We start from the raw sequence: 18561 nt of genomic DNA, 5'->3' as shown, positions 1-18561 counted from the left end.
GAGTAGCCTAATTTTGTTTTAAGTTCAAGCAATTCATTGGAGAGAATTAATGCTGTGTTTACACTTCTAGGGTAGCCTTTCAAGTGAGCATTTAACAGAATACATCCCAAGGCAAGTTCATCTGATCCTGTTTTTTGTTGTTGTTTTTAGAGAGGGAGTCTCGCCCTGTTGCCCAGGCTGGAGTGCCATGGCGTGATCTCGGCTCACTGCAACATCCGCCTCCCAGGTTCAAGGAGTTCTTCTGCCTCAGCCTCCCGAGTAGCTGGGACTACAGGCACATGCCGCCACTCCCGGCTAATTTTTTATTTTTTATTTTTATTTTTATTTTAGTAGAGACTGGGTTGCACCATGTTGCCCAGGCTGGTCTCGAACTCCTGAGCTCAGGCAATCCGCCCGCCTCGGCCTCCCAGAGTGCTAGGATTACAGGCGTGAGCCACCACGCCTGACTGATTCTGTTTTATGTATAGTATTTAGATAGTGAAAATCACTCCCCAGGGGTGTTGTGAGTAATTAGAAGGTAAGCATAAAGATAGAAAAAAATTATGACCCTTTATCGTAGAGTTATGCTCACTGTGTGCCAGGGATGTGGTCTTACCACATTTGGCAGGGTCTTTTCGTTTCATTTCGTTTCGTTTCGTTTCATTGCCTTGCCTTGCCTTTCTTTTCTCTTTTCTTTTTTTCTTTTCTTCTTTTTTCTTTTCTTTTCTTTCCCTTCCTTCCTTCCTTCCTTCCTTCCTTCCTTCCTTCCTTCCTTCCTTCCTTCCTTCCTTCCTTCCTTCCTTCCTTCCTTCCTTCCTTCCTTCCTTCCTTCCTTCCTTCCTTCCTTCCTTCCTTCCTTCCTTCCTTCCTTCCTTCCTTCCTTCCTTCCTTCCTTCCTTCCTTCTTTCTCTCTCTCTCTGTCTCTCTCTCTCTTTCTTTTTTTGAGACAGGATCTCGCTCTGTCGCCCAGGCTGGAGTGCATGGTGTGATTATGGCTCACTGCAACCTCTCCCTCCTAGGCACAAGCAATCTCCCGTCTCCTGAACTCAAGCCATCCTCCCACCTCAGCCTCCCGAGTAGTTGGGATTACAGGAACATGCCACTGCACCCGGCTAATTTTTGTATATTTTTTGTAGAGACGGGTTTCACCATGTTGGTCAGGCTGGTCTCGAACTCCTGGGGTCAAGCCATCTGCCCGCCTCGGCCTCTCAAAGTGCTGGGATTACAGCCATGAGTCCCCGCTCCTGGCAGATTTGGCAGATTATTTAGGAGCTCTGAGACCATTCAGTTCTCAGGAAGACGTTTTATTAGTTTCTTTTTATGTGTGTATGTATATACAATCCTCCTAGTTTTTGTTTAGTCTCACATCATCCTAAAGACATTTTAAAAAACCCTTGTAAACAAGTTGTATTAGCTTCCTTTTCCCCATTCCATAGAATTGTTTTAGTATGGATGCTGTACAAAGAGTTCATGCCTGGGGTACTAAAGGAAAGTTCTTAAGTTCTTTTAATTTTGATTTGCATCAAAAAGTCCGCTTAATTTCAGGTTTCATCTCCAGGAGTCAATCATTATGGACTTAAGGCTATAGTAACTTTTGAAGATCGTTTGTACTTCGCTGCCTTTGCTGGGTTTTCTTTTCTAAGCAGGCTTATTTCTGTAGTTCAGAAACTTAGCACCCACTTATCGGGTACCCCTGGAGAGTCCTGGTACCGCCCACCTGGGGCGTCTACGAATCCTAGGCCTTTGCGTGTTGATGGACGGATTCGCGCTACAAGAAGCCTTGCCGCTGTCACCATTGGGCATTGGCAATTGGTCCAGGGGGAACGGCGCGGAACCAATGGGAGCGGTGGCTTGGGAGAGTCCTTGGAGCGCGCGGGAAAGAGACCAATATAAACTGTGGCGGGATAGTTTTCGGGTCCTTGTCCAGTGAAACACCCTCGGCTGGGAAGTCAGTTCGTTCTCTCCTCTCCTCTCGTCTTGTTTGAACATGGTGCGGACTAAAGCAGACAGCGTTCCAGGCACTTACAGAAAAGGTGAGGCGATCGAGTGTGGTACTCGAGGGCGGGGGGTCCTCCCGGCAGCCTGGCCTCGGGCGACAGACGCCAGAGGTCCCCCTGGGCCCTGTGCGCCAAACTCATCTAGCTAGCCAGGGAGCAGCCGCCCGGCCCCTTTACCTTGAAGAGGAAGTCGCAGGGGCAGGGTAAGGTTATCCTGCTATTCTGGATCGCCAGGCTCTCCTCTCCAAGCCGCTGGGTCCAGGACTCGGTGTCCGAACCCTCCTGCCCCGTCTGAACACCCTATTTTGCCTCTCTTCACAGTGGTGGCTGCTCGAGCCCCCAGGAAGGTGCTTGGTTCTTCCACCTCTGCCACTAATTCGACATCAGTTTCATCGAGGAAAGGTAAGAAGAGCCCTCCTAAAGTTAGGGGATCAGGCCTGGCACCTGCAAGCCCCTGGCTTGCCATGAATTTCTTTTTCTTGAGGTACTCACGCTCGAATTTCTTCCTTGTCCTGTGATATAATAAGAGAGGCTGGGCCTTTTGGCCGGCTAGGGTAGAGGTGAGGGGGAGGTCTCATGGAAGAGAATCTCAAACCTTGGAGTTAAGGACCGACACAGCTTATCTTCAAGCCTATTTTTCTTTTCTTTTCTTTTTTTAGACAGGGCCTCACTTTGTCGCTCGGGTTGGAGTGCAGTGGTGCAATCACTGGTCACTACAGCCTCCACTTATGGGGCTTAAGCAATCCTCCCACCTCAGCCTCCAAAGTAGCTGGGATTACAGGTGCATGCCACCACGCCGGGCTTTTTTTTTCTATTTTTTGTAGAGACGGGGGTCTCACTATGTTGCCTAAGCTGGTCTCAAACTCCTGGGCTCAAACAATCCTCCTACTGGGATTACAGGCATGAGCTACCACAACCAGCCTATCAATTTTTGTTTTTTGGTTTAGTATTTTCCTTTTCTTTCTTTCTTTCTTTTTTTGAGAGAGTCTTGCACTGTTGCACAGGCTGGAGTGCAATAGTGTGATCTTGGTTCACTGCAACCTCCGCCTCTCGGGTTCTCACGATTCTCCTGCCTCTGCCTCCTGAGTAGCTGGGATTACAGGTGCATGCCACCACACCCGGCTAATTTTTTTTGTATTTTTAGTAGAGATGGGGTTTCACTATGTTGGCCAGAGTGATCTCAAACTCCTGACCTCGTGATCTGCCTGCCTCAGCTTCCCAAAGTGATGGGAACACAGACGTGACCCACCACGCCTGGCTATTATTTTTCTTAATATTGACAGAGGCTATTTAAATATTGTTAGAGGCTATATTAAAGCCCCCTTATTAGATTAAGGGTTTGAACAATCGTTGACAGTGCTGAGTGCTCATTGCAATGTCTACTAAACTTTAATAAAAATGTTTTTGTTTTTGTTTGCTTGTTTTTCCTTTCTTCCTTACTCTTTTTTGTTTGTTTGTTTGTTTGAGTAGGATGTCTGTGGGTTTTCTCCAACTTTGCAGCTCCTAATACTGTCTTTGGGAGAGTAGGAGCGAAACCCAGCAAGGGAACTGGCTTCACGCTGCTCCTTCTGTGCGTGGAGTAGATGAGAAAATGCCCTGCCATCTGGTGCCTCATTCCTTTCAGTAGGAAATTTGGCAGACAGGGAGATTAACGCTACAAGATTTAATTAAGAATGTAAAGGGGAACACTGTTTAGGACTTCATGGGTTTTTAAGTCAATTCAAATTTCTCCCTATTTGAAACATTTCATTAGAAAACATTTACTATTTCTATCTCTTCAGATAAAAGGAAATAGAAGTTGATGAATTTTTTTTAGAGTAACTTATACCCTGTACCACTAGACTAAGTTTCTTTTTCTTTTCTTTTTTCTTTTTTTTTTTTTTTTTTGAGACAGGGTCTCACTCTGTTGTCCAGACTTGAGTGCAGTGGTGCAATCACAGCTTACTGCAGATTTGACCCCAGGGTTCAAATGATCCTCCCACTTCAGGCTCTTCCCAGGTAGCTGGGACTGCAGGCACATGCCACCACACACTCGCCTAATTTTTGTGTTTTTTGTAGAGACGGGGTTTCATCACATTGCCCAGGCTGGTCTCGAGCTCCTGGGCTGAAGCAATCCACCCGCCTCAGCCTACCAAAGTGCTGGGATTACAGACGTGAGCCACCATGCCTGGCCTGATGAAATTTCATTAGAGCCGCATCCCATTGTCTGGTCCACTGTTGAATCACCAGAGCCAACTAAATAGGCCCTTACTGAATATATGTTGAATAAATGCATCCTTTAAGGCATTTAAAAAATCTCTATTTTTAATCCAAATAATTGAACGTATGAAATGGATAATATCCTTATTTTAAAGATAGGGAAATTTAATCTCTGGTTATGTAACTTGATAAAGGTCACACAACTAAATCAGCGGAGTTGAATTGAATCTGTTGCTGCTGTATGTTTTGTTTTGTTTTGTTTTGTTTTTGAGACAGAGTCCCGCTCTGTCACCCAGGCTGGAGTGCAGCTGCATGATCTCGGCTCGCTGCAACCTCCGCCTCCCGGGTTCAAGCAATTCTTCTGCCTCAGCCTCCTAAGTAGCTGGGATTACAGGCATGCACCACCATGCCTGGCTAAATTTTGTATCTTTAGTGGAGACAGGATTTCACCATGTTGGCCAGGCTGCTCTTGAACGCCTGACCTCATGATCCAACTGCCTTGGCCTTACAAAGCGCTGGGATTACAGGCGTGAGCCACCGCATCCAGCTGCTGCTGTATGTTTTCTAGTAGTAAAAGCATTCCTGTAAGGTTCCTTTGGGAAAATTGTGAACCAAAAGATCACTATCTTTTATATGCCATTCCTTCTTTTGGAGGCGAAGGCGGGAGGGTTGCCTCAGCCAGGAGTTTGAGACCAGCCTGGACAACATGGCAAAACCCCATTGCTATTTTTATAAATGTAAATAAATAAGTACAAACAATGTAACTTCAGAGTCTATATGGAAACAACTTTTGTAAGCATTCTTTAACAACTAGAGTTGTTAAAGCAAATGTTTTAGCTTAAAGCAAAAGATTTGCAGTAACTGACTAATTTGTTCCTGGTCATTACTTTATAAAAAGGCAAGAATTTTCCCTCACTTTCTCTTTATATTACTGTTGAAAAATAACCAGGAATTGGCTGGGCAGGGTGGCTTACGCTTGTAATCCCAGCACTTTGGGAGGCCAAGGCGGGCGGATCACGAGGTCAGGAGATCGAGACCATCCTGGCTAGCATGGTGAAACCCTGTCTCTACTAAAAATACAAAAAATTAGCCAGGCGTGGTGGCAGGCGCCTGTAGTCCCAACTGCTAGGAAGGCTGAGGCAGGAGAATGGCGTGAACCCGGGAGGCGGAGCTTGCAGTGAGCCGAGATCGTGCCACTGCACTCCAGCCTGGGTGACAGAGCGAGACTCTGTCTGCCCCCCCAAAAAAAACAAAAACAAAACAAAAATTAGCTGGGCGTGGTGGCGGGCGCCTGTAATCCCTGCTACCTGGGAGGCTGAGGCAGGAGAATCACTTGAATCCGGGAGGCGGAGGTTACAGTAAGCCAAGATTGCGCCACTGCACTCCAGCCTGGGTGACAGAGCTAGACTCTGAAAAAAAAAAAAAAAAAAAAAAAAAACACCAGGAACTGGACTTCTCTTATGAACTGAAAAGGAGCCAGGTGCTTTGAAAAATGGAATCTACTTTTGTGGAGACTTTCACATTGCCTCTTATATGTGCTTTAACTAAATGACCTTAGTAAGTAAAATGTTGGCGCTTTATACTACATGGTCCTATCTTATAGTAGGAAAAAGTGTGTCAAACTTCAGTATGTCAGTACATACAAGAATATATATATATATATATTTTTTTTTATTTGAGACAGAATCTCACTCTGTTGCCAGACTGGAGTGTGCAGTGGTGGCGCAATCTCAGCTCACTGCAACCTCCGACTCTCTGGTTCAAGCGATTTTCCTGCCTCAGCCTCCCAAGTAGCTGGGAATACAGGCACCTGCCGCCACACCCAGCTAATTTTTGTATTTTTAGTAGAGACAGGGGTTTCACCATGTTGGCCAGGTTGGTCTTGAACTCCTGACCTTGTGATCCACCCTCTTCAGCCTCCCAAAGTGCTGGGATTACAGGCGTGAGCCACTGCGCCCGGCAACAGTATTTGAATAGCTCTGCTTGTGGACAAAATATAAAAATATTTTTCAGTTGTAAAAATTCTGTTACTACTGTTATTGCTAAGATAACCATCACACTGAGTTTATTGGTGGAATACAGCTTTATTGTGTCACATTTTCTAATTCTTTAAGTTGGATATCTTAAATATTGTTTAATACTTTTGAGAATTTGATGTTAAAGAAGGAATTAAGTTGTTTAAGGAATGGCAATTGTATTATTAGCACTTATCTAGTTCCATCTGTTTATATTTTACAGCTGAAAATAAATATGCAGGAGGGAATCCCGTTTGCGTGCGCCCAACTCCCAAGTGGCAAAAAGGAATTGGAGAATTCTTTAGGTTGTCCCCTAAAGATTCTGAAAAAGAGAATCAGATTCCTGAAGAGGCAGGAAGCAGTGGCTTAGGAAGAGCAAAGAGAAAGTAAGTTTTTATATTCTGGAATATAAAGAAAATATTCATCTCACGCCTGTAATCCCAGCACTTTGGGAGGCCGAGGCAGGAGGATCACTTGAGGCCAGGAGTTCGAAACCAGCCTGTCCAACATGGTGGAACCGTGTCTCTACTAAAAATACAAAATTAGATGGGCGTGGTGGTGCACACCTGTGGTCCTAGCTATTTGGGAGGCTCAAACAAAAGAATTGCTTGGTGCAGCAAACCATCATGCACACATATACCTATATAACAAACTTGCATGTTCTGCACGTGTATCTCATTTTCACGCCACTGCACTCCAGCCTGGGGGACAGAGTGAGACTCTGTCTCAAATAAAAAATTAATTAATTAATTAATTAATAAAATATCTTGAAAATAAAGGACAAATAGGATATTGAGTCAAGTTTCTCTTCGAGCTCACAAGAAAATGCAAAAAAAGTTTTTTAAAACTTCTTCTAATTTCTTATTATAACTCCCTCCCAAATTTCTTTTTTTTTTTTTTTTCTGAGACGGAGTCTTGCTCTGTTGCCCAGGCCAGAGGGCAGTGGCGCTATCTCAGCTCACTGCAACCTCTGCCTCCCAGGTTCAAGCAATTTTCCTGCCTCAGCCTCCCAAGTAGCTGGGATTACAGGCACGCGCCACCACACCCAGCTAATTTTTGTATTTTTAGTAGAGACAGGGTTTTCGCCTTGTTGGCCAGGCTGGTCTTGAACTCTTGACTTCGTGATCTACCCACCTTAGCCTCCCAAAGTACTGGGATTACAGGCCTGAGCCACTGCATCCAGCCAGCAAATTTCAAACATTAGTAAAAAGTATTCTTTTTACTCTTCCCAATCTCTCAAAGAGGATCAGTTCCCATTCACATAAGTGCTATGTCATTAACCATGAACTTAGTGTATTGAGTCTTTAATTTTTACTGTCTTTTTCCTTTAGGCTTTTCTTACAAGGCGATTTCCTTGTTGGCTTATATAGCTTGAATTCCGTTAATCCTGCCCCTTAAAAAACTACCAGTTCAACTTCCACAAGAAATATATAACCAGGCTGTGTGCGGTGGCTCATGCCTGTAATCCTAGCACTTTGGGAGGCTACAGTGGGCAGATCGCTTGAGCCCAGGAGTTCCAGACCAGCCTGGGCAACATGGTGAAACCCCTTCTCTACCAAAAGGGTGGTGGCGCCGCCTATAATCCCAGCCACTAGGGAGGCGGAGGTGGGAGAATCGCTTGACCCTAGGAGATGAAGGTTGCAGTGAGCCGAGATCCCGCCACTGTACTCCAGCATGGGTGGCAGAGTGAGGACCTGTCTCAAAAATAGGCCGGGCACAGTGGCTTACCCCTGTAATCCCAGCACTTTGGGAGTCCAAGGCAGGCAGATCACAAGATCAGGAGATCGAGACCATCCTGCAACATGGTGAAACCCCGTCTCTACTAAAAATACAAAAAATTAGCCGGGCGTGGTGGCACGTGCCTATAATCTCAGCTACTCGGGAGGCTGAGGCAGGAGAATTGCTTGAACCCGAGAGGTGTTGGTTGCAGTGAGCTGAGATCGCACCACTGCACTCCAGCCTGGGGGACAGAGCGAGACTCCATCTCAAAAAAAATCAAGTAAAATAAAAATAAAAAATGTGACCAATATGGAAAAGTTGGAAAATATAGAAATCCCCATCACCTAGAACCAACTAGGACTAATACCATGGTGTATTTTCTTTACAACTTCTCTGTAAGTACATGAGAATAGTGAAAAACAAAAAGTAGGGATAAAACTACACACATCAAACTTGGGGTGCAACCTTTAAAAAAAAAAAGTTTCCGAGTTTCATCTGTTGTATTTCATGAATATCTCATTCATTTTTTCCTTTTTTTCTTTCTTTTCTTTTTTTTTTTTTTTTTTTTTTTTTGTTATGGGGGTCTCACTCTGTCACCCAGGTTGTAATGCAGTCGTCCAATCTTCGCTCACTTCAACCTCTGCCTCCTGGATTCGATTGGTTCTCCCACCTCAGCCTTCCAAGTAGCTGGAATTACAGGCATGTGCCATGGAGTTCAGCTAATTTTTTGTGTTTTTGGTAGAAATGAGGTTTCGCCACGTTGCCTAGGCTGGTCTCGAACTCTTGAGCTCAAGTAATCCACTTGCCTTGGCCTCCCACTGTGCTGGGATTACAGGCATAAGCTGCCACACCTGGCCAGTGTGCAAACCTTTTTTTTTTTTGAGACAGAGTTTCGCTCTGTTGCCCAGGCTGGAGTGCAGTGGTGCAATCTTGGCTCACTGCAACCTCCACCTCCCGGGTTCACACCAGTCGCCTCCCTCAGCCTCCCAAGTAGCTGGGACTACAGGCGCCCGCCACCACGCCCGGCTAATTTTGTTGTATTTTTAGTAGAGACGGGGTTTCACCATGCTAGCCAGGATGGTCTCGATCTCCTGACCTTGTGATCTGCCCGCCTCGGCCTCCCAAAGTGCTGGGATTACAGGCAAGAGCAACCACACCAAGCCACAAACTTTTTAAGAAGCTAATTAAACCATACCTTTTACATTTTTAATGACAGGAAAATGCTCACAATAATTGTTAACCCAAAATTCTGGATACAAAAGTACAATCTTTACTGTGTAAATACATGTATATGTACTATATGAAAATATACCAAATATCAATAATGCTTATCTCTGGGTAAAAACCTCTTCTCATACTCTGTGCTAACAACTTTTAACAAAAAATATGCATCACTTTTAAGAATCAAGAAAAATTTCTGAAGGTCATATGACAGAAAAAAAAAACAAGGGAAAAATCATGCCACTTGGGAAAAAAGATTCGAAACTTGCCTTTTTATAGATTTGTAATTAATAAGGTCCAGGCTTTCTAAACAACTTAAATGTTTTATTTCAAAACAAAGTACTTGCCTGGGTGTAGGAGGAAAGGGAGTGATGTCACTGCCATTATGATGCCCCTTGAATATAAGACCCTACTTGCTATCTCCCCTGCACCAGCCAGGAGCCACCCATCCTCCAAGCACACTGAGCAGCAAGCTGGACACACCGCACACTGATCCAAATGGGTAAGGGGATGGTGGCAATGCTCATTCTGGGTCTTCTACTTCTGGCGCTGCTCCTACCCGTGCAGGTTTCTTCATTTGTTCCTTTAACCAGCACGCCGGAAGCTACTGCAGCCGAGACCACAAAGCCCTCCAACAGTGCCCTACAGCCTACAGCCAGTCTCCTTGTGGTCTTGCTTGCCCTTCTACATCTCTACCATTAAGAGGCAGGTCAAGAAACAGCTACAGTTCTCCAACTCATACTCTAAAACCGAATCCAAATGGTGCCTAGAAGTTCAGTGTGGCAAGGAAAAACAGGTCTTCATCAAATCTACTAATTTCACTCCTTATTAACAGAGAAATGCTTGAGAGTCTCAAACTGGACTGCTTTAAAGAGCATCTGAAGGATTTGACTAGATGATAAATGCCAATATTAAATCTGTTGGAGTTTCATGTATAAGACGGAGGAGAAAGACAACATCAAAAATTAATGAGCTATGGAATGGAGATTCAGTTTTCATTTTAGTTTGTTAAATCTACAAGGCTGTAAAATGATTAGGTAATAGAAAAAGCTTCCATGATTCTATTTATTATATATGTGCATTGAAAGAAACTACCAGATGTTACTATAAATATTCTATGTATTGTTTCAGCCATCCTAATTTAGTGCTGATATGCTCTAGATTCACATTGCTAAGTTTTCACTCTTCTCTTGGGCACTTAACTCTGTTTCTTTTGTTTGTTTGTTTTGAGAAGGAGTCTCACTCTGTCGCCCCAGCTGGCGTGCAGTGGTACCATCTTGACTTACTGCAACCTTCGCCTCCTGGGTTCAAGCGATTTTCGTGCCTTTCTTAAGTAACTGGGATTACAGGCATGTGATATCACACCCAGCTAATTTTTGTATTTTTAGTAGAGATGGGATTTCACCATGTTGGCCAGGATGGTCTTGATCTCCTGACCTCGTGATCCGCCCGCCTCGGCCTCCGAAAGTGCTGGGATTACAGGCATGAGCCACTGCGCCTGGCCAAGGGCACTTAACTCTTTAGGGTTTTGGATTTGCCATTGCATTTGACTTTCTTTTTTTTTTTTTTTTTTTTGAGACGGAGTCTCACTCTGTCGCCCAGGCTGGGGTGCAGTGGCGCAATCTCGGCTCACTGCAAGCTCCGCCTCCTGGGTTCACACCATTCTCCTGCCTCAGCCTCCCCAGCAGCTGGGACTACAGGCGCACGCCGCCATGCCCGGCTAATTTTTTGTATTTTTAGTAGAGATGGAGTTTCACCATGTTAGCCAGGATGGTCTCCATCTCTTGACCTTGTGATCCACCCACCTCGGCCTCCCAAAGTGCTGGGATTACAGGGGTGAGCCATCGCACCCGGCCCTGCATTTTACTTTCTATGTGGTAACTGAAGTGTGCCAGAGCAATGATAGACTGGAATCTACTCCAAACCCAAGCATGACTAATTCTTGCATATACACTTAAAAGTGAAATAGTAGGCATTTCCTATCACCCATTCCAATTCAACAAGAATGCCAGATTTAGTTACTATACTTAACTGGATTCCAAAAATTAGAAGTGTATTGACTTCAAGTAATTTTAAAATAGTGCCTTTTTATCTTTGTATATGTCAAATAATTTTCACAACTTAAAAACTGATTTTTTTGTGTGCAGGAGGTGGGTTAAAATTTGATCTCCTTTGAAGGCATATTTGATTAATCTTGAAATTAAGAGGTGACTCTGTACATGTTGAATAATTTTTACAACTTAATAATTGACCATTTTTTGTGCAGGAGGTGGGTTAAAAAAGTTGATCTGGGCCAGGAGCGGTGGTTAATGCCTGTAATCCCAGCACTTTGGGAGGCCAAGGTGGGCGGATCACTAGAGGCCAGGAGTTTGAGACCATCCTGGCGAACGTGGTGAAACTCGGTCTCTACTAAAAATACAAAAATTAGCTGGGTGTGGTGTCACACACCTGTAATGCCAGCTACTCAGGAGGCTGAGGCATGAGAATCACTTGAACCCAGGAGGTGGAGTGAGCCAAGATTGCACCACTGCACTCCAGCCTGGGTGACAGAGCAAGACTCTGTCTCAAAAAAAATTGATCTGTTTTGAAGTCATATTTGATTAATCTTGAAATTAAGCGGTGGGCTGGGCGCGGTGGCTCACGCCTGTAATCCCAGTACTTTGGGAGGCCTAGGCGGGCGGATCACCTGAGATCAGGAGTTCGAGACCAACCTGCCCAAAATGGTGAAACCCCATCTGTACTAAAAATACAAATATTAACTGGGCCTGGTGGTGAGTGCCTGTAATCCCAGCTACTCAGGTGGCTGAAGCAGGACAATCACTTGAACTCAGGAGGCAGAGGTTGCAGTGAGCCGAGATCGCGCTGCACTCTGGCCTAGCCTGGGCAACAGAGTGAGACTTCGTCTCAAAAAAAAAAAAAAGCCAAGTGCAGTGGCTCACACCTGTAATCCCAGCACTTTGGGAGGCCGAGGCGGGCAGATCACAAGGTCAGGAGATCAAGACCATCCTGGCTAACACAGTGAAACCCTGTCTCTACTAAAAATACAAAAAATTAGCCGGGCATGGTGGCAGGCGCCTGGAGTCCCAGCTACTCAGGAGGCTGAGGCAGGAGAATGTCGTGAACTCGGGAGGCGGAGCTTGCAGTGAGCCGAGATTGCGCTACTGCACTCCAGCCTGGGAGACAGAGTGAGACTCCGTCTCAAAAAAAAAAAAAAAAAAGAACATGAAATAAGCAAAATAACAAATCTGGTTCTGTATTTGCAAAGTGAAGACCAGAAATTTGTCTGCATTAAATTCACAATGCTTTGTGTTCTTTCTGTAAATACTTAAAAAAAAAAAAAAAAAACTTTATGAGTCTGATTATCTACATTTGGGACACTTTCTATAATTAGTCAATATTTTTAGATAGAGCCTGGGCCTAAGCATAAGTGGACTTGATTCTGGTAAGTAAAACTTTTACAACTGCCTTGATGTATAGAAGCCTTTTTAGAAATAGACATGCCAGCCTGGGTGTGGTGGCTTGTGCCTGTAATCCCAACATTTTGAAAGTCCAAGGCAGGTGGATCACGTGAGGTAAGGAGTTCGAGACCAGCCTGGCCAACACGGCGAAACCCCCGTCTCTACTAAAAATACAAAAATTAGCTGGGCTTGGTGGCAGGCGCCCGTAATCCCTGCTACTCTGGAGGCTGAGGCAGGAGAATCGCTTGAACTCGGGAGGCGGAGGTTGCAGTGAGCCAAGATCATGCCATTGCACTCCAGCCTGGGCAACAGAGCGATAATCCATCTCAAAATAAATTAAATAAATAAATAAATAAATAAATAAACACTCCATGAGGCCAGGCATGCCCAGCACTTTGGGAGACTGAAGGGGGAGGATTGCTTGAGCCCAGGAGTTTGAGACCAGCTTGGGCAACATAATGAGACCATGTCACTGCAAAAAAAAAAAAAAAAAAAAAAAAAATTAGGTGGGCATGGTGGTGTACACCTGTAGTCCTGACTACTCTGGAGGTTAAGGTGGAATTCGAGGCTGCAGTGAGTTATGATTGTGCCACTGAACTCCAGCCTGGGTGACAGAGCCACATTGTGTTTCTATTAAAAAAAAAAAAGGACACTCCATGAAATCTTTGGTTCACATGGTCACACACTGATGCTTAGTTGTTCCTGTATCCCATATGGCCATAGTAGCTTTAATAAGTCTTAAGGCAATATTTGCCATCTTTAGAAACCTACATGGGAACAAGCAGATCTAACAGATCTTGACCTATGGTATGTGTGACTGAACAGTCCCTTTTGCTTCTTATTTGTATATTCTATATCTGTTACATCTGTTTTGGATTGTACCTTATGTTTGGAATGGATTTTCATTGAACACAAACTAGGTGAAAATAGATGGCTGAAAGAGTAATTAAAACAAAGTATTTGACATATGAAAACATATAAAATATTAAGAATTATGCATTACAAAAATTAGCCGGGTATGGTGGCACATGCATGTGATCTCAGCTACTGGGGAGGCTGAGATAGGAGAATCACTTGAACCTGGGAGGCAGAGGTTGCAGTGAGCTGAGATCACTGCACTCCAGCCTTGGCAACAAAGTAAGACTCCATCTCAAAAAAAAGAAATTATTCAGTGCTGTTCATAAGCTCATTTAGTAAATGGTAATTGAGTGTCTATGATCCATGTTGTGAGATTAGCAGCAATTAAATCTTAGGCTTTGTTGTTATATCACTATCATGATTTCTGGTTTCCATAAAAATCAACAACCAAAGGGATACCCTTTTTTTTTTAGAGACAGGATTTTTTTTTTTTTTTTAAAGAGACAGGATTTTGCTCTGTTACTCAGGCTTGAGTGCGGTGGTGAGATCATAGCTCGCTGTAGCCTTGACCTCTTGTACTCAAGCAATTTTCCCACTTCAGCCTCCTGAATAGCTAGGACTATAGATGCATGCCATTGCTCCTGGCTAATTTTAAATTTTTAGTAGAGACCAGGCCTTGCTATGTTGCCTAGGCTGGTCTTGAACTCCTGGGCTCAAGTAATCCTAACACCTCAGCCTCCCAAAGTGTTGGGATTACGGGCCTGAGCCATGATGCCTGGCCCCAGAGGGATACATTTTGGATAAATCTTTTTAATAGGCTTGCTTTCCTGATCCAATAAATTTCTTCTAGTTCTCTGTCATTGTCTGGCACCATTCTTCGTTGTTCTTTTTTCCAATAGGAACAAGCTGATAGTCAAGCCTAGCTTTAGAATATATTTCAGACTTCTTGAATTACTTGTGACTTATATTAAGGAAAGAAAATATTTGGCAATATAGCCAAATGTGACTGGAACACTGATCATCACAGGAATAAAACCTATATTATAGCCTTCCCACCGTATGAAAAGAGATTACACATATATTCTCATAAAGAACTTTAATCCATGGTATTATAAAATCTGTGACATAAACCTAGGTAATAGAGGTTTGTATTATTTCTTTAGGTCCTGTTCTTAGATTTGCCATTGTTTAGGAGCATTGTAATTACCCCTTTATTGAAAAAATAAATGAGTTTATTAGAAGGATTTATGATACAAACTCTCTATGGAATATGGTTATTCCCATGGCCTTATTTTTCTCCCAAAGGCAGGGTAAACTCCCAGCAGTTGCGTGAGGGAAGAGTCAGAATCAAGAAAGACTATCTACTTAAACCTTTAACAGAGTTATGATGCCTAAAGTAAATCAGGCGCTTGCCCAAAGGAAGTCTGGGTTATGATAATGTTCATTTGTTAATTTGATTTAATTTCCAGGAAAATACAATGAAGATATCTTTGTTATCTAATACTGAATTAATGATAATTTTTTTTTGTTTTTGTTTTTGTTTTTGAGACAGAGTTTTTGCTCTTGTTGCCCAGGCTGGAGTCCACCTCCTGGGTTCAAGCGATTCTTCTGCCTCAGCCTCCTGAGTAGCTGGGATTACAGGCACGCATCACCATGCCCAGCTAATTTTTTTTGTATTTTTAGTAGAGACAGGGTTTCATTATGTTGGCTAGACTGGTCTCGAACTCCTGACCTCAGATGATCCACCTGCCTTGGCCTCCCAAAGTGCTGGGATTACAGGCGTGAGCCACCGCGCCGGGCCAACGATAATCTTATACCAAATCTGAGTGCCTTCATTTTCACTTCCTTCTTTCACTACCTGGTTCTGCCCATCAAGGATTGCTGGATCTAATTTGAAAACCAAGAATTTTAGAGTAGATCTCACAAATCTTTGTCAGCTCTAATAAACCAAAAAAAAAAAAGTAGTTTTTGATTAAGTTTTGAATTGACTTTTCCTCCATAAAAAGTGTAATGAGGCTGGGCACGGTGGCTCATGCCTGTAATCCCAGCACTATGAGAGGCCAAGACAGGCAGATTATGAAGTCAAGAGATCAAGACCACCCTTGCCAACATGGTGAAACCATGTCTCTACTAAAAATACAAAAAAATTAGGTGGGCGTGGTGGCACGTGCCTGTAGTCCCAGCTACTCGGGAGGCTAAGGCAGGAGAATCACTTGAACCTGGGAGGCAGAGGTTGCAGTGAGCTGAGATCGCACCACTGCACTCCAGCCTGGCGACAGAGCAACACCCCGTCTCAAAAAAAAAAACTATAAAGGGTACAAAATGACTTTGTTTTTTGTTTTGTTTTTTGGGGTTTTTTTGAGACGGAGTTTTGCTCTTGTTACCCAGGCTGGAGTGCAATGGTTCAGTTTTGGCTCATGGCAACCTCTGCCTCCTAGGTTCAAGTGATTCTCCTGGCTGAGCCTCCCAAGTAGCTGGGATTACAGGCACCTGCTACCATGCCCAGCTAATTTTTGTATTTTTAGTAGAGATGGGTTTCACCATGTTGGCCAGGCTGGTCTCGAACTTGGGACCTCAGATGATCCATCCGCCTCTGCCTCCCAAAGTGCTGAGATTAGAGGCATGAGCTACAGGGCCCTGCCTGACTTTGGGATAATGTAAATTATTTTTCAAAAGCTACAACTATTCTATGCTAACAATTTTGGGGTTTTTCTTTTTTCTTCTTCTTTTTTTGTTTTATTGACACAGAGACCTGCTCTGCTTCCCAGGCTGGAGTGCAGTGGCACAATCAATCATGGCTCACTGCAACCTTGAAGTGATCCTCCTGCCTCAGCCTCCTGAGTAGCTGGAACTGTAGGGATGTGCCACCACGACCAACTAATTTTTTTCTTTTTTTTTTAGACAGGGTCTCTGTCCCCCAGGCTGGAGTGCAATGGCACAGTCTCAGCTCACTTCAACCTCCACCCACCATGCTCAAGCGATTCTCCTGCCTTAGCCTCCCAAGTAGCTGGGATTACAGGCACACACCACCACTGCCTGGCTATTTTTGTATTTTTAGTAGAGATGGGGTTTCACCATATTGGCTAGGCTGGGCTCGAATTCCTGACCTCAAATGTTCCACCCAACTTGGCCTCCCAAAGTGCTGGGATTACAGGCGTGAGCCACTGACCCCAGCCTGATTTTTTATTTTTTGTAGAGATGGGGTGTCACTAAGTTGCCCAGGTTGGTCTCAAACTCTTGGGCTCAAGCAATCCTCCTTCCTCATCCTCCCAAAGTGCTGGGATTATGAGTGTAAGTCACTGTGTCTGGCCAATTTGGGGTTTTTCCTAATTAGTTAATGTAATCACATGGTTCAAAAGAGTATATATAGTCAAATGACAACTTGCTATATGTTTTCTCTGCTAAAGTGGATTGGTTAATTTTTTTACTTTTTGTAACCACAAAGTTCTTGCTGAAGGATTATATTGTTTATCAATCCATTTAATAACATGTTGAAATAATATGCTATATAAATAGATTCTTTTTTTAATAAAAATGACAACATAGTCTAAAGGAGAAACACTGATTCTGCAAATTAACAGGCAAATACATTGTTAAAAATTTTGTTGCATTAATACTTGAAATTTGTAGGTGTTTGTTAATTAATGAAGTTTAATTTTCTTTCATTTCTAGTCATTAGACCAGATCTACTGCACTATTAATTAATGTTCCTGATTTATATAGGTTTGTAACTATTTTTTTCAAACAGTTGATACTGGGATGGCTATTGATGTTCTCTCTTCTTTTCACAGAGCATGTCCTTTGCAACCTGATCACACAAATGATGAAAAAGAATAGAACTTTCTCATTCATCTTTGAATAACGTCTCCTTGTTTACCCTGGTATTCTAGAATGTAATGTGTTTGTTCCAATTAGCTTTGTTGAAAAGGCATTTAATTAAAAAATTTAGGTTTAAATTTAGATGTTCAAAAGTAGTTGTGAAATTTGAGAATTTGTAAGACTAATTATGGTAACTTAGCTTAGTATTCAATATAATGCATTGTTTGGTTTGTTTTACCAAATTAAGTGTCTTGTTCTTGCTAAAATCAAGTCATTGCATTGTGTTCTAATTACAAGTATGTTGTATTTGAGATTTGCTTAGATTGTTGTACTGCTGCCATTTTTATTGGTGTTTGATTTTTGGAATGGTGCCATATTGTCACTCCTTCTACTTGCTTTAAAAAGCAGAGTTAGATTTTTGCACATTAAAAAAATTCAGTATTAATTAAACATTACTTACTCTACCCTTTTTTTGGCAAGGAGGACAAATATGCAATGTTGGAAAACCTTGGATGGATATCTTCTCTTTAAAAAAATGTAAAGATAATTTGGTCTTGAGGGTTTAAACAGTTGATAATGTCTCTACAACAACAATAAGAAAAAAGATAAAATACTACGATAGAATCATGGTGGGCACAGTGGCTTCTCAGGAGGCTGAGGAGGGAGGTTTGCTTGAGTCCAGTAGTTGGAGACCAGCCCAGGCAACATAGCGAAACCCTATCTCTAAAAAAATTTTTAAAAAGGCCAAGTGCAGTGGCTCACACCTGTAATCCCAGCACTTTGGGAGGCCGAGGCAGGTGGATCACCTGAGATAGGAGTTCAAGACCAGCCTGGCCAACATGGTGAAACTCTGTCACTACTAAAAATGAAAAAATGAGCCAGGCATGGTGGCACATGCCTGTAATCCCAGCTACTCAGGAGGCTGAGACAGGAGAATTGCTTGAACCTGGGAGGCGGAGGTTGCAGTGAGCCGAGATTGTGCCACTGCGCTCCAGCCTGAACAACAGAGTAAGACAATGTCTTAAAAAAAAAAAAAAAGAAAGAAAAGAAAAAAATATATATTTATATATGAACAATAATAAAAAATTAGCCTGGCATGGTGGCACGCACAGTGGAACCAGATCCTGTCTCTTAAAAGAAATTTTCCTAGGATTTGCATTTGATTCGCTATCATAAAATATAATTTTAAAGTTGGAAGTCAATATAACATGAAAGGCAAATCATGCCATAAACCTATAGGCATAGCAAAACTCCTAAGAGCTACTATGACATTTTTCAACATAACCAGAGGTATAA

General features: G+C 43.1%; 1 protein-coding gene across 2 annotated transcripts; it reads left to right on the top strand.

The window, feature by feature from the left end:
* The first annotated feature begins 1836 nt into the window (after positions 1-1836).
* Positions 1837-17715, top strand: PCLAF (PCNA clamp associated factor). 2 transcript variants are annotated; one of them, XM_054450148.2, is made up of 4 exons: positions 1851-2012; positions 2298-2378; positions 6414-6576; positions 17238-17715. In XM_054450148.2, the coding sequence occupies exons 1-4, from the start codon at positions 1967-1969 to the stop codon at positions 17281-17283; spliced, it is 336 nt and encodes a 111-aa protein (XP_054306123.1). In that variant the 5' UTR covers positions 1851-1966; the 3' UTR covers positions 17284-17715. The 2 variants fall into 2 exon arrangements, with proteins under 2 accessions (XP_054306124.1, XP_054306123.1); XM_054450149.2 differs by lacking the exon at positions 6414-6576 and having other exon boundaries at positions 1837-2012.
* The last annotated feature ends 846 nt before the right edge of the window (positions 17716-18561 follow it).

The sequence above is a fragment of the Pongo pygmaeus genome, chromosome 16 (genome assembly GCF_028885625.2).
Source record: "Pongo pygmaeus isolate AG05252 chromosome 16, NHGRI_mPonPyg2-v2.0_pri, whole genome shotgun sequence".
Lineage (NCBI taxonomy): Eukaryota > Metazoa > Chordata > Mammalia > Primates > Hominidae > Pongo > Pongo pygmaeus.
The sequence above is the reverse complement of the archived record's forward strand: the minus strand, read 5'-3'. Positions and strand labels throughout refer to the sequence as shown.